The 15891-nt window shown below is 35.0% G+C and overlaps 1 protein-coding gene across 3 annotated transcripts; it reads left to right on the top strand.

Moving 5' to 3' along the window:
- Nucleotides 1-4: 4 nt before the first annotated feature.
- On the top strand, nucleotides 5-14026 carry RMI1 (RecQ mediated genome instability 1). 3 transcript variants are annotated; one of them, XM_081151041.1, is made up of 5 exons: nucleotides 5-215; nucleotides 1276-1458; nucleotides 5546-5606; nucleotides 10354-10451; nucleotides 11312-14026. In XM_081151041.1, exon 5 carries the CDS (start codon nucleotides 11348-11350, stop codon nucleotides 13223-13225), a length of 1878 nt encoding a protein of 625 aa, XP_081007167.1. In that variant the 5' UTR covers nucleotides 5-215; nucleotides 1276-1458; nucleotides 5546-5606; nucleotides 10354-10451; nucleotides 11312-11347; the 3' UTR covers nucleotides 13226-14026. The 3 variants fall into 3 exon arrangements, with proteins under 3 accessions (XP_081007167.1, XP_081007168.1, XP_081007169.1); XM_081151042.1 differs by lacking the exon at nucleotides 1276-1458 and having other exon boundaries at nucleotides 5-328; XM_081151043.1 differs by lacking the exon at nucleotides 1276-1458 and having other exon boundaries at nucleotides 47-215.
- The last annotated feature ends 1865 nt before the right edge of the window (nucleotides 14027-15891 follow it).

The following is a 15891-nucleotide window of genomic DNA, read 5'->3' as shown; positions in this document are numbered from 1 at the left end:
TCGCGAGAACTAAAGGCTGCCTCGTCCACGAGTATAGGGAGGGGGCGTTTTCGGGCTGAAGAAATCTTTTGGGTTTGGAGGAGGGGCGTGAGCGTGCTGCAAATCGGGCGGGAAGAGGCAAAATAGGGTTTAGGGCGCGCGCCGTTTCGGCTCGTGTTGTCTGGGTCGCGCGGCCCGGGAACTGCTGTTGCGCGAGGGGAAGGCGGGACTCCCAGGTCGGTGGTAGGCCCAGACGAATGCCACTTTCCACAGCCCACACTCACGTCGCCCTCTCTCCGCACTTTCCCTCCCGCTCGGGCTGCCCGGCTGCGGGGCGAGCTGCGGGTCGGTAAGTGCAGTCTGCCTGACCGCCGGCCGGCCCTCGCCACGGAAACCCGCTGTTTGTACCTGGCCGCAGTTCCCCGTCAGGCGAAGCCCGGGTGGGGGTGCAGCTGGCTGTTCGCCCCGGGCGGCCAGCTCGGGCGGGATCCCGGCCACGCGGGCGGTTCGCGGGGTTGTGGCGGCGAGCCTCGGGATCTTGGAAAACTTGTCCCTTCGTTTCCGACCTTAATCCAGCACGCCCGGGGACGTCCAGGCATCTCTACAGGGCTCTCCTTCATGAAGCGACCTTTCATTCTTTCCATCTTTTATCTCTTTTTTTCTTTTTGTCAATGGGGCCTGTGATGCGAGTCTTTTGTAACGTCGTCGCTGCATTTTATGTGTGAAAAGTTTCTGGAAGTAGTATTGCATTCCTCCGAAATGAATGCAAGCATCAAATACGTTTAGACATCCGCGTTCAGTTCGCAGGAGCCTACCGCGTGTCGGGGTATTCGGCGGCGATCAAAACAAAAACTCGCCCTCCAACGTTACCAGTTGAGTGTATCCAGTTTGCACTAGTACGTTCTTGCTTTGTGTCCGGTTACTTTATCTAAGGCCCAGCGCAAAGCTTTGAATGATCTCTCTTAAGGTCGCTTCTTATCCGGACAAACCCGAGAGGTCCCGGGAAGTCGCCAGGCGTGGTAGTACCCAGTTTTAGCATCACGACTCCTTAACCCTCCAGCCCTCCTCCATAACCCCGAACTCACAGTTTAAAAGTGTAATTTACACATAGAAGCTAAATCCACTATTAGTGGAGTATGTTTATATATGTATATGCTTGTAATGATAAATTTCTGCTGACTCATTACATAGTAACTTGAATTCCCTCTTGAATAATTTGCAAAGCAGATGTAACCAGCATCTATTTTAAAATGGCTCTAATTTCGTCTGTCCTTTCTCTTTTACTTGCCTAATTAGGAAGAAAACTCAGAGGGAACTGAGGACTTCATGATGCACCATTTATTGGCTCGGAAAATAGTTAACAAATACCGTTAGAGCATAGTTTCTGGGGTCGTGGAGTTTATAAAAGGTCTCGTAAAGTGGTAATATAGTTTTTCTAATGGTCCCCATCATGAAGAGTGTATTATAAGTTGTTGACAGGTAAAACTTAACTCACATTTTGGTTCTATGGTACATAGTTCAGATTTTTATTAAGTGTTCAAGAATTGATGAGTGTATGTGGGGGCTGGGAATTGCAGACATTTAATCAGCCAGTTAGGATTTGCAACATTTAATTGAATCTGTCATTTAAAATCTGGGACATTTCACTAACACTAATAGGTACATATAGGGACACTGTACTAATGATGTTTTCTTTCAAACTATTATTTTTGTTGTAGCCATCATTTTCTGCCTTGATAAGTACTGATGAGTAATGAACAGGAATGCAAAATAAAGCAGCCCTATCCAGGAACTTCTTCCTCCCAATTTCACTGTCTTCTGACTAGATCCTAATTGGTGAAAGCTGTTAACTTTTCTAGATGCCATTATCAGATGGCATTTTTTTCTTTTCCTTTTTACACTTGTTTTCTTTCTTACCTCTTATAATTTACTTTTTAGATTTACCTTTTAAATTACAGGTATTTCTCTGCCGTTTCACTATCCTTGCATCCTCTTGTTTTTTTCAGCCAAACTATATTATGCTTATTCAGGGACTTGCCAAATCAATTGATACATTCAGTGGCTCCTGTTTTGTATAATTAATTGTATGATCATTTTGGACTCCCAGTTGAAATCAGAACTAGTATTACTTAGGTGTGGGATTTACTTTATTCTTTTTTAAAAATATGTTTTTATTGATTTTAGAGAGAGAAAGAGACAGAGAAACATTTTGGTTGCCTCCTGCTAATGCCCAACTAAGGATTGCACCCACACAACCTGGGTTTGTGCTCGGACCAGGAATCCCACCAGCAACCTTTTGGTGCACCGTTTGACGCTCGACCAATTGAGCCACACCAGATTTACTTTAGATAAGCTAATTTAATTGAAATTGTACAGTCTGAATGATTATTTAAAATATTATAGTTAACATTTCCTGAATTCCCCACTGTGTGCCAGACCTTGTGCTGGCAGTTTAATGATTATTACAGTTCTGTGGATAAGTTGTGGTTATCTTTGTTTTATGGATGAGGAAATTAAGAGAAGTTAAAGAACATGTCTGAGGTCACATAGCACAGTTGGGATTCAAACCGCTAAACCTATTGGCTTTCTGTTTTTTCCTTACATTAGGTTATGGAAGATCCACAAGTAGCCCCACTGATTCTGATTTCAGTCATTACATAATTTTCCCCCCTAATTTTTAGAAAGTACCTTCTCAAAATTCTGGGATTACTTTGATGTCATCCCAAATGAGTTAAAACACAGATTACCTTTATTTTTTTAGATGAAGATAGGGGAAACATTGAATGATTATAATTTAAATATTTGTTACTGCTTTTAAGTCTTTCTGCTATTGGTTGAATGTCATATACAGTGCTCAAGGTACTATACAGAGGAGGAAGGTACTTCCTCCTCTTTTTCTATCTTTTAAAAAATTGAAATATGTGAAGCTAACTGAAAATTAATTTATAAATCAAATATGCTTAGGTATTAGTGGTGAATGATAGCATTTTCCTATGCTATTCTCTTTCTGCTCAGTTCCTGCAGTCAATATCTAGAATGTAGATTATTGGGGTCAGCCAAGTTTAGCATGCATAAAACATCAATCCATTTGTTAAACAATTTTTCATGATCATGAAATTAGTGGGGATTAAGGTAGATGTAGTTTTATATCTGGCCTTTTCCCTAACAAAATAAAATATGAGCGTGTCATTAAATAGTCCTTAAAAATGTTTTTTAAAGATGGTATTACCTTCCATTTCATAGATTGTTTCTGGGGTTTTTCCCCTCACACTACAAAAATACAAGGATACACACTCTGGCACATAAATCTTTGTCTTCATTCCTGATTGTTTTCTTAAGATGAATTTTGGAAAGTAAAAGAAGTGGATTATATGGTATGAACATTTCTTAATGTACAATTTAAAAAACATATACCTTTGAAGATTAAGGGCAGTTTTTTGTATATGAGCAGATGGGAAGCTGTACTGCTCTAGCTAACATCTTTCCTCTGAGCTGCTTCTACCTGTAGTAACTATGGTTACTCAATTTCTTGAAAAAGGGAGAAATGAAAACCTTAGGAATTCTCTGGAGAAGATGCAAGTAATAGGATTTACTAAATTATTAAGGGGCTTGGTTATTGAAATTCAGTCTAAACATTATAATACCGATCCCACATGATAATACTTTTTTCATTTGATTAAAAATTTTAATAAACTTTTCTTTGTAACCTGTAGGAAAAACAATCCTATTATACGTAGAATTATTTTTTTCATTACATTTATTATAACACGCAGTTGTGGGGACTATGTCAATGTTCAGATCGATATACCTTCCACTTTCTTTGCTGTTAAATCAAGAATTCTGTGTAACAAATGGGCATTTAGCAGTTTTTCCCTCACAGTTCATGACCTTTTGGTGAAATATTTGATATTAGCTGTATTTGGTTGAACAATGCTAAATATCTCTTAACACATTTGTTTTAAAAGGTCTTGGTTATCTTTTGGGATTTTAGTCACTGGAATTTTTTCTTTGATAGTAGTATAAAATTATAGGATGTCAGTTCCAGAAGTAGAGATTCAAATCCTAGAGGCTAGTACTTGGAGAGAATTATTAATTAGTACTGCCCCATATTAGAACAATTTAGTTTTGGTTTAGTTGAGCAGTGTTTCTCAGAATTTGCCCTAGCTGTCTTTTGAAAGTTTTGTTACTTGTCACGTTCAACAACACAAACAAGTGCATGTTTGAAATAAAAAAAATTAAAAAAATAAATGCATACATAAGCCTTAAAATATCAGTGTGTTATATTTTTGAAAATTTAAAATTATGTGGTGTTTTTGTAGAGTTATATAACAAAGGAAAATTACTGAACCATAATGTTATTTTGAAGCTGTCATAAAGATAGATGCAATAGATGATGTTGAGTTCTTCTTTAACTTGATTTTGTAAATGAAATAATTTAGAATGCACTAGGTGAGCTTGTTATTTAAATGAGATCTGAGAAGTCTGTTCTTTTAATAGTGCAGTGCTCTCATAGAATAGCCATTTATGAGTAAGTTTTATATGTAAGTGGGTTTTATACGTAAAAAGGGACTGGCTAAACTACTATATTTTCTATGTACTTAAGTTAATAGGGTCTAGCAAAAAGCATAAGAATGGAGATGAGCAGAATTTATGTTCCATTTATAGATTTGCTACTAGGATGATCTTTATATCTTAATCTTCATGCCTCAATTTCATTCTCTCAAACAGATGACAATACCTACCCTTATCTTCATGCCTCAAGTTTCATTCTCTCTCAAGTAGATGACAATACCTACCCTTATCTTCATGCCTCAGTTTCATGCTCTCTCAAATAGATGACAATACCTACTTACCATAAGTTATTTTGAAATTTAGGTAATACTGCAGATGTAAAAGTATTTTGCAAAAAGTTTAATATCTTAAGAATAAGAGGTTTTAGTTTTTATTTTCAGCAAATTCATGTGTTTAATTCTGTGTTTATAGAGCTGTACCTGCTGGGATTATAGGATTAATATTTGAAATTCATCCTTGTTCATTTCATTTCCTGTCTAGCCTTGACCTTTTCAGTTCACAACCAGTCAGTCTTTTTTCCTTTCTTACTGTTTCTTCCCTCCTAGAAGTATCATTATTATCTCCTAGTATTTAACAGATTCAGGTAGAAAATAGCATTGGTGTTATCTGGCTACATGTAATAATTTAGGGGCATATACTATAAATACCCAAGTTATAGCACAAAACATTTTGCAAACAACTGAATTGTTATTGTGGCATTTATACTTGGTCATTCACTTAAACAACATATAACCACTAAAGTACACTTTGTCTTCATTTCAGGTTACTTATTGACTGTCATTACATTACTACACCTTTGGAAATTATATTAGAGGAAATAGGTAACTTACTGAATGAGCTCACCTAAGAGCCATGGATCTGGTATAATTTTTGAGGTTAAAAAGAAAAAGTAGCACTTTGGAATCTAAGACTGTGGCTTCATAGAATCGTTCTTGGAGGTTTTAACATGCCTTTATTTTAATTAATTTCATATTTTGATCTTATTTTGTTTTAGGGCTGCCTTTTAAAGATACAACTGGATTTGGTTTATTCAATTTGAGAATATCTTTTAACAGGTAAGTCTATGTTCATTATAATTGCTAACATATTTAGACTTATTCCTACCATCTTATTTATAGTTTCTCTATATCATGCTTGCCTGCTCTTATTGTGCCTCTCTTGGATTGTTTTCTTTATTCTCTCTTTTCCTTAGCAAGTTTGAAAGGTAGTTACTATATTTCTATTTTTTGGTGTTTATGTTTAGTTTTTACTGGGCGTAATTTATATTCATTAAAATTCATGGTCTTTTTCTATGAGTTTGTGGGTTTTTTTAAATTTTTTTTGGAGAGAGGAAGGGAGAGAGAGACAGACAAAGAGAGAAAGAAAAGAACATTGATGTGAGAGAGAAACATTGATTGGTTGCCTCCCTCATGTGCATGAACTGGGGATCAAATCTGAAACCTGGCTATCTGCCCTGACTGGGAATCGATGGTGTATGGGACAACGCTCCAACCAATTGAGCCACACCAGCGAGGGCTGTTTTATGAGGTTTGTCACATCACCGTCACGGCCACCGCCACATCATCTTATAGAATATGTGGTTTCATCACCCCCATAATTTCCTTGTGCTCCTTGTAGTCAACTCCTTCACATCCCAAGCCTTTGGCAATCACCAAATTGTTTTCTGTTTCTATAGTGTTGCTTTTTTCAGAATGTCATATAAATGGAATTATATAGTCTTTGTCTGGCTGCTTTCACTTAGCATACCACATTTGACATTTGTCTTAGTCTGTTTGGGCTGTTATAACAAAATACCATAAACTGGGTGGCTTATAAACAACGGAAGTTTCTCTGGAGGTTGGGAAGTCCAAGACTGAGGCAGTGGCAGATTTGGTAGGTGTCTGGTGAGGACACTTTTTCTGGTTCATGGATTTTTACTGTAACCTCCCATGGTGGAAAGGACAAGGTAGTTCTGTTAGGGGTTGATGGTGGTTCTCTCTTTTTATGAGAGTTTATATTTCTTTCATGAGGGCTGCATCCTCATGACCTAATTATGCCCCAAAAGCCCTACCTCTTAATACCATCACATTGGGCATTAGGATTTCAACCTGAATTTTGGAGGGGAACACAGTCTATAGCAACATTCATCCATGCTATTGTGTCTATTCATAGTTCATTTCAATTATGAATAGTATTCCATTGTAATTCTGTACCACAATTTGTTTATCCATTCACCAGTTGAAAGACATATAGGTTGTTTCCTCGTTTGGTGATTATGAATAAAGCTGCTATAAACATTCAAATACAGGTGTTTAATATAGAGTGTAAGTTTTTATTTCTCTTGAGTAAATACCTAGTAATATAATTATTGGGTTGTATGGTATAGGTGTATATTTAACTTTCTAAGAAAATGCTATCTGTTTTTCTAAGAAACTGCTAAATTGTTTTCCAAAGTGGCTGTGCCATTTTGTATTCCCACCAGTAAATATGAGAATTCCAGTACTTGGTATTTTCAGTTATTTTTTATTTTAACTATGCTAATAGATGTGTAGTTTGCATTATGATTTGGATTTTTCATTTTTCTAATATCTAATCATATTGAGCATCTTTTAATGTGTTTACTTGCCATCTGCATACCTTTGGTGAAATGTCTATTCAAATATTTCACTCATTTTAAAATTTGTGTATATGTGTGGTGTTTTGTTTTTATTGAATTTTAGAATTCTGTATGTATTCTGGATACAAGTCTTCTTTTTCAATTATGTGTTTATCCCAGTCTGGCTTGTTTTTATACTTTTGACAATGTCTTTTCACACAACAGAATTTAAAAATTTTGAAGTCCAATTTATTAGTTTTTTTCTTTTATGTATTATGCTTTTGGTGTTGTATCTAAGAAAACTTTTAAGAAACACAAAGACTTTTCTCCTAATTTTTAAAAAATGAGTTATAATTAACATAACATTACATTTGTTTCAGATATAGAACAAAATGATTTGCTATTTGTATACATTGGGAAGTGATCACCACAATAAATCTAGTTAACATCCATCATCACTCATGGTTACAAAAATTTTTTTTCTTATGATGAGAACTTTTAAGATCTACTCTCTAAGCAACTTCAAATATGCAGTATAGTATTACTAACTGTAGCCTTCATGCTGTATATTACATCCCCATGTCTTTCTATAACTGGAAATTTGTACCTTTTTGACCCTTTTTACTCATTTTGACCACCCCCAACTCCCACCTCTGCCAGCTATCAACCTATTCTCTGTATGTATGAGCTTGGTTTTTCTCCTAACTTTTCCTATAGATGTTTCTATAGTTTGAGTTTTCATATTTAGGTCTATGATCCCTAAGAGTTAATTTTTATATATGGTGTGAGGTATTGATTGAGGCTCCTATTTTTGCATATAAATGTCCAATTGTTTCAGCACCATTTGTTTAAGACTCTCCTGTTTTTATTGAATTGCCTTTGCAACTTTGTAGAAAATCAATTGACCATATATGCGGGTCTCTTTCTAGACTGTCTTCTCTTCCCCTTGACTTATATGTTAATCCTTTTGCTAATACCTCACTGTCTTGATTACTGTAGTTTTATAATAAATCTTGACTTCATAGAATGAGTCCTCTGATTTTGTTTTTTCTTTTTCAAAATTACCTTGGCTATTCCAGGTTCTTTGCCTTTCCATATAAATTTTAGAATCAGCTTGTTATTTTTTATTAAAAAACCTGCTGGGATTTTGAGTGGAATTGCATTGAATCTATAGATCAATTTGGGGAGACCTGATATCTCTTGCCCTGCCAGGCGTGGCTCAGTGGTTGAGCGTCAACCTGGGATCCAGACGATCGGGTTTTGATTCCTGGTCAGGGCACATGCCCAGGTTGTGGGCTTGATCAATGACTCTCTCATCATTGATGTTTCTATCTCTCTCTCTCCCTCTCCTTTCCTCTCTCTGAAATCAATAAAGATATTAAAAAAAAATTATAAAAAAAAAAAGACATACCTCTTTGCTTGCTTAGTTTAGGTTGTTTTTTGATTTCTTTCATCAGTAATTTGTGGTTTTCATTATATACATTCCTCCACGTATTTTGTTAGATTTAAATTTTTGGTACTATTGTAAAATGCACTGTTTTATTGATTGCTAGTACAGTTGAGCCTTGTTTTTTGTGATAGTTATATTCTATAAAGTTGCTGTGAACAATAAATTAGGAAATACTGAACCATTGATCCTAGGGGAAATATAGGGTTAGGTTACATGAGCCTCTGGTCATGACATTTATATCAGCCGATGAGTACATAATCTTGTTTTATGTGTATTTCTGTTTAAAGATACTTTATTCAATATATGTTGATTAACATTGAATTTATGATCAATAGCACAGCACTATAACTCATGCCTAAATGAAGCTTAATCTAACACAGTTGTTTTTCCATATGATACATCACATCTCTCTTGTACTTAGGAACACTAAACAGCACTATTTAATTTGTTTAATTTATTGATTTTTAGAGAGAGAGAGGAGCATCAATTTGTTGTTCTACTTATCTATGCATCTATGCATGCATCAGTTGCTTCCTGTGTGTGCCCTGACTGGGGATGGAACCTGCAATCTTGGTGCATTGGGACGACGCTCTTACCAACTGAGCCACCTGATCAGGGCCCTAAACAGCACTTTAGTACTATGCTAAGGGGCCATTTGAAACAGTGAAATCATAAAAAACAAACAATAACAAAACAAAACACAAAAGTGTGAACTATGTGATACTAAATAGAGCACGACGTAAACACTTGGATCTGGCTAACTCGTTTAGTAGGTGATGGAGCTTTTTTGTAGATTTATTGGCATTTTCTTCATAAACATTCCTGTCATCTGCAAATAGGGGTGATTTATTTTTTCCTTTTTATTCCCCTCTTCCCTTTTGATTTCCCTTCTTTTATTGTAGTAAAAACAACCAAATAACATAAATTTACCTTCTTAGCAGTTTTTAAGTGTACATTACGGTATTGTACAACAGATCTCTAGAACTTACTCATCTTGCATGAATAAAATTCTATATCCATTGAACAATAACTCCTCGTTTCTTCCTCCTCTCAGCCTCTGGCAACCACAATTCTGCTTTATATTTTATGAGTTTGAGTACCTTAGATACCTCATGTAAGTGGAATCATGCAGTGTCTTTTTGTAATTAGCGTATTTCACTTAGCATAATGTCCTTAAGATTCATCCTTGTTGTAGCATATGACAGGATTTCCTTTTTTATTTTTAAGGCTGAATTAATATTCATATATATATATATATATATATATATATATATATGTATGTATGTATATAAATATATAGAGAGCACATTTTCTTTATACATTCATCTGTTGCTCCCAAATGTTGTGTATTGTGAATAATGCAATGAACATGGATGTGCAGAATCTCTTGGTGATTCTGTTCTCAATTCTATTGGATATATACCCAGAAGTGGGATTGCTGGGTTATATGGTAGTTCCATTTTTCATTTTTGGGGGGAATCTGTGCCTAGGCTGGTTAGTACTCTGCCCTCTGCCTGCTCCGATCTCCTTTAATTTTCATAGTAGCCCATGAAGTAAGTACTATATAGACAAGGAAGCAAGCTTGGAGTGAGTTTCTCATGGTACTTGCTTTTGTGCATCTCACTCCAAACTTCATTTTTAAAATTCTTTATTGCCTCTACCCTGATTGATAACAGGAACCTGAAAAACCATACCATCAAACTCTTGTACTCACGAAAACAGGCTAGTGATTCTTTTTGCAGTTTCCTCTTATAACCCTTATTACTTGTTGTCTTAGCTCCCAGGGAGTATTTCTGAGTGGCAGAGGTTACAAGTACTCCACTGAACAACCAGTTCTAAGTCCTGTCATCAAATGCTATGCTCCTGTTCCAAATGGTAAGTTTTCTTATGGATGTATTAAAACTTTTATAAATTCTAACTCTTGGATATCTTTATCTGTAGAAGGGGAAAAAATGTACTTTTTTGAACACAGGGTTCATTAGTCTTTACTGTTTTGCTAATACTGTTTTATCATACTGAGAAAAATTAGAAGAAGAATATTTACCTAATAGGACTATTGAAATTATTTAGCTAAACAAATAAGATGCTTTATATCAGCTCAGAATTTATTGTTATTTGTTATAACTTTATTCTTAGACCACATATTTAAGTGCTATATGGTCAAACACAGTGGTATGCTTTAATAGAGCGTAAATTAAAGCTATGAAAATAACCTTAGTGAATACTGGTGTTTTTTTTCTATTGCCTCAGTAGTTAGGAGGCTGCTTTTATTAGAGTTTAGAATATTCTGAGACCCAAACTCAGACATTGTTTAACTAAAATTCAAATTATTAAAATATGATTATTATATTAATATAATTATTACTATTTACTGTGTCTTTCATAGTTCTGACATTATGCTTTATAAACGTTAAACCTGTAATCTTCACAACAACCCTGTAAGATAGATGGTTGATATTTTACAGATGAAAAAACTGGGTTAGAAAAGTTAAAAAATTTATATTAGGTCAGAGAACTAATTTGGCTGAGCTAGCTTTCGAACCTTTTGCTTTTCTCATTATACCATCTGATTACTTGTGGTATTTGAATTTTGGATATGTAGAAAGTAAAAGAATTTTAAGATGCTGAAAGTGAGAAAAATCAAAAGGGTGTGGTTATGCCTGTTTGTGCATTGTACAGAATTAGACAACATTTAAGAGTACTGAATTATAATTCTTTTGTTTTTTTGTTTTTAGGTAACAGATGTGTAATATTTGTTTTATTTAAAAGAAATGAGTGTAACTAGTATTGCATTAAGAGTTGAAACCTGGCTTTTAGCTACATGGCATGTTAAAGTACCTCTAGTGTGGCTGGAAGCTTGTATTAACTGGATCCAAGAAGAAAATGATAATGTTCATTTGAGTCAGGCACAAATGAATAAACAAGTTTTTGAGCAATGGCTCCTTACTGATCTGAAAGATTTGGAGCATCCTCTTCTACCTGATGACATTTTAGAAGTTCCAAAAGGAGAACTGAATGGGTTTTTTGCTCTGCAGATTAATTCATTGGTTGATGTAAGTCAGCCTGCATATTCCCAGATGCAAAAGTTAAGAGGAAAAAATACTATGAATGAGCTAATTACAGCTGAAACACAAGTAACCCAAAAGCCTTGGGAAGCCAAGCCTTCACGAATGTTGATGCTACAGCTAACTGACGGAATTGTACAAGTGCAGGGAATGGAATATCAGCCTATTCCAGCTCTTCATAGTCACCTTCCTCCAGGTACAAAAATTTTAATTTATGGAATAATTTCTTTCCGTCTTGGTGTTCTCTTATTGAAACCAGAAAATGTGAAGGTGTTGGGAGGAGAAGTAGATGCTCTTTTAGAGGAATATGCCCAAGAAAAAGTACTTGGAAGATTAATTGGGGAACTTGATCCCATAGTTTCAGTCATACCAAGTAATTCTAACCAAAACATCCCCAGAAATACAGATGATCTAGAGCTTGTGTTAGGACCTTCTGATGAAGAACTCTTGGCAAGTCTTGATGAAAATGATGAGCTTGTAGCAAATAATGACACCTCATTGGAAAGAAGATGTTTCAGCACCGGTAGTTCCTTAAATAATATTCCCACAAGAGAGTCAAGCTTTGAAACAGGACTTGTTATTTCTCCAAGACCAAAGGAGAAACCACCAAATCAATCTGTGCATTTCACTGATGGGGAACTAGATGACTTTTCATTGGAGGAGGCCTTGCTTTTAGAAGAAGCTGTCCAGAAAGAACAAATGGAGACTAAAGAATTGGAGCCATTGACTTTGAACAGAATCACAGATGAAAATATAGCGAGATCTTCACAGAAGCCTAATACTCTAAATAATTTTTCTTTGATTCACAAAAATGGAAATAATTATAATGAAAAAAAATTATGTGAACAAATGACTAATGAAGACAAATCCTTTAGTTGTCTATCTGCCAGAGACCACAACAGTAGTGTTTTTTCAGTTCATCATAATGTACCCTTACCCCACGGTTTTTCAAATAAAGATAAGAACTTAGAGGCAGATAATAAAGTGAAACAAACCATCAGTTCAGATGTACATTCCTTAAATAATAAAGTACTAAATGGAGAACTGGTCAGTTATTTACCCAAAAGGACTTCACAAATTTCTAATGAAAATGATCACCATTTGCAGGATTGTTCTTTAAGATCATCAGAGAATAGCACTAATCTTTCTGTCATCATGGATTTGTATTCTCCACCCTTTATCTATTTGTCTGTTCTAATGGCCACCAAACCAAAGGAAGTTTTAACAGTGAAAGTCAAAGCCTTTATTGTAACCTTGACTGGAAATCTCTCAAGTTCTGGTGGCATTTGGAGTATAACAGCAAAGATTTCTGATGGAACTACATATCTAGATGTAGACTTTGTAGATGAAATACTTACTAGTCTGATAGGGTTTTCAGTACCAGAGATGAAAAAGTTAAAAAAGGATCCTCTTCAATACCAGAAGTTCCTGGAAGGTTTGCAGAAATGTCAGCGAGATCTAATAGATTTGTGCTGTCTGATGACCATTTCATTTAATCCCTCCTTGTCTAAAGCAGTGGTGCTGGCATTAGAAGATGTTAATGTGGAACACCTTGAGAGCCTAAAGAAGCGATTGAATAAATAATTTACTAAAATGATATTGGAAAACAATGAAATATTTAGAATTATATTTGTCCTTTTATTTTTGAAACTCTTTGTAAAAGGGAAAAAGGGAGTTGTATAGCCTATTCCAATTTAAAAGTGTTTAATCATGTTTGCGTGTTTGTTTTTTAAATAATTTTTTTTATTAGATGAAGGAACTTGATGACTCACTGTTACTGAGAAATTTGTTTTCCACTTACTCCATATAAGATGATTACTAAGGTATTGTATTGTTTACTGATGTGTCATATTGAAAGATGACTATTTTAAATAGGTAGTTGTAGTTCTAATATGTTGACTACTCAAAAGATTTGTTTATTATTATACTTAGGAAAACATAAACTAGTAAATCAGTATGTCAGGCTTTCGGATGTAAATTGTTTTGCTGGTTTTTATTTGCTGATTTTAAAGGTTTGATATATTTAAATCAAATATGATAACAAGATACCATTTCAGAGAATATATTTAAAGGTTAAAAAACCTTATTTTCAAGAATTACTTTAACTGACATTGAAAATTTCATTATTAACGTCTAGTATTTCATTTTTTTTGGATTAAAATAAGGTATTATCCCCTTTCTCAATTAGCTCTATATGTAAGCCTCTCTCGTTTTGTTTTGTTTTGTTTTGTTTTTGGAAGTGCTGACTTTTTTTTAAGGGAGATTGTTTACCACTTTTCCATTTTACTGTTAAAAAGTCACATTTGAATGGTAAGGTTATTTTATTAATCTTTGCCTTTAAAATTTTTTAAGTGTCTTGAATTTTAAAACATTAAACAAATACTTAAATAATAAAATTAAGATGTGTTTTTCTTTAATTAAAACAGAAAAGTATCTAGAAGTATGATAAATACATATATAAAAATATGATATAGACATATTAGAAAGATATTTTAAAAATCTTTTGTTGTTGTTTGAAAGGTGATAATCAGAGTTCAAGTAACAACATGGATTTCATTGATGTATGCCCTAATGGTAATCTCTTTTGTAGACTTCCATTCTTGTACTACAAGAGATTTTAATGAGATGGCATTATCTTCTTTAAGTTCTTCTATCGTACTCTATCTCTGTGAGTAGTGCTTGAAAGTTGGGATTAGACCTTATTTTCTCTTCATAGTCACTAAAGACTGGGTATAATACTTTACCATATTAATTTATCCTTTATTGGTGCTTTGATTCTGGCTCTGGTCTTTTCTGGCCTGGATTATTCCAGTAGGTTTACTAATTGGTTGTTGCCTTATTTTGCCCTCAAGCCTTTCCCCATAATTCTGTTTGAATGATCTTAGGGTTACATTTTTTTCTATTTTTCTCTTTGTTGACCTTTAACATCAACCTTCTCCTGTCCCCTTATTTACAAGGGTGAAGTCCAAACTCTTCATAGTATGTAAGGTCTTTTGTGATCCCGTCTTCGCTGTTCCTTTCAGCCTCATATTCCCCCATTATTCTCCTCTTACCTAATCTGCCCCTAAACTTTAGTCAGACCTGCCGAGCTGGAGTGGCTCAGTGGTTGAGCTTCTTCCCGTGCTTCAGGAGGTCGCTGGTTTGATTCCTGGTTGGAGCACATGTCCGGGTTTCGGGCTCGATCCCCAGTAGGGGGCGTGCAGGAGGCAGCTGATCAATGATTCTATCTATCCCCTCTCTCTAAAATCAATAAAAACATATTTAAAATAAATACATAAGTAAATTTTAGTCAGACCAAATTATTTGTAGTCCCCTAAACACTTAGGGAAATATACATACTGAAGCTCAAAGTGACCATGTTCGCTCATCCCCTTAACTCCCAAATTCATTCATATTTCCAACTCAGCTTAAGATATAGGTGCTTATTGAAGTGTTTCATGAATTTCTCTGCTAACTTGCACGCCCACCGGTATTATCAATTTTAGCTGCAGTTGTTGTTCTTAATAAATTATTAAGTTTAAAACCAATTTGGTGACCTAGATTTCCTTTATATAGAAATTAGGGAAGAAATTACTGTAATAGACATGTATATTTTTTAAGACATAAGCTCCTATAAGCTTTAAAAAAAATTGTTGAAGCATAATGTATGTAAAACAAGATGCATTCATTTAAATGGTACAGTTTGATGAGATCTTTGGTAGTTATCTTGTTTATTTTCTGGTGTATAGGTGGGCTGATAGTTATTTTGTTTGTTTTCTGGTATACAAGTGGTCTGGAAACCTTGGTGTAATGTGCAGAAGCACTTCTGTTTGGTTATGGATGTTTAATTAGTTAGAAAAAGGGGAGAGAAGAGGAATGACTTATGCTGCCAAGATGCTGACATCACCTTTGATAGTTATATACAGGGTGGGCAAAAGTAGATTTACTTTTGTTTGTATGGAAAATAAGACAATAATTAAATAATAACAAGAATAAACTCTGTTTCACCTACTTTTGTCCCACTGTATACCTGTGAAACCACCACCATAATCATGATACAGAACATTTCTATTATTACCTCCCTCCCCTCCCCTCCCCCCCAATTTCCTTGTGCCATGCTGTAGCCTATCCTTCCTGCTCCTGGCCTTAGGCAATCATTAATCTTTTTTTTGGTCACTATAAATTAGATTGCATTCTCTTCCATTTTATATAAATGGCATGATATAATGTATACTCTTTGTATAATGTGTAATGTGTACTTCTTTTACTCA

This window comes from Miniopterus schreibersii, assembly GCF_964146895.1.
Source record: "Miniopterus schreibersii genome assembly, chromosome: 11".
NCBI classification, from domain to species: Eukaryota; Metazoa; Chordata; class Mammalia; order Chiroptera; family Miniopteridae; genus Miniopterus; species Miniopterus schreibersii.
This window is presented reverse-complemented; position numbering and strand designations above follow the sequence as displayed.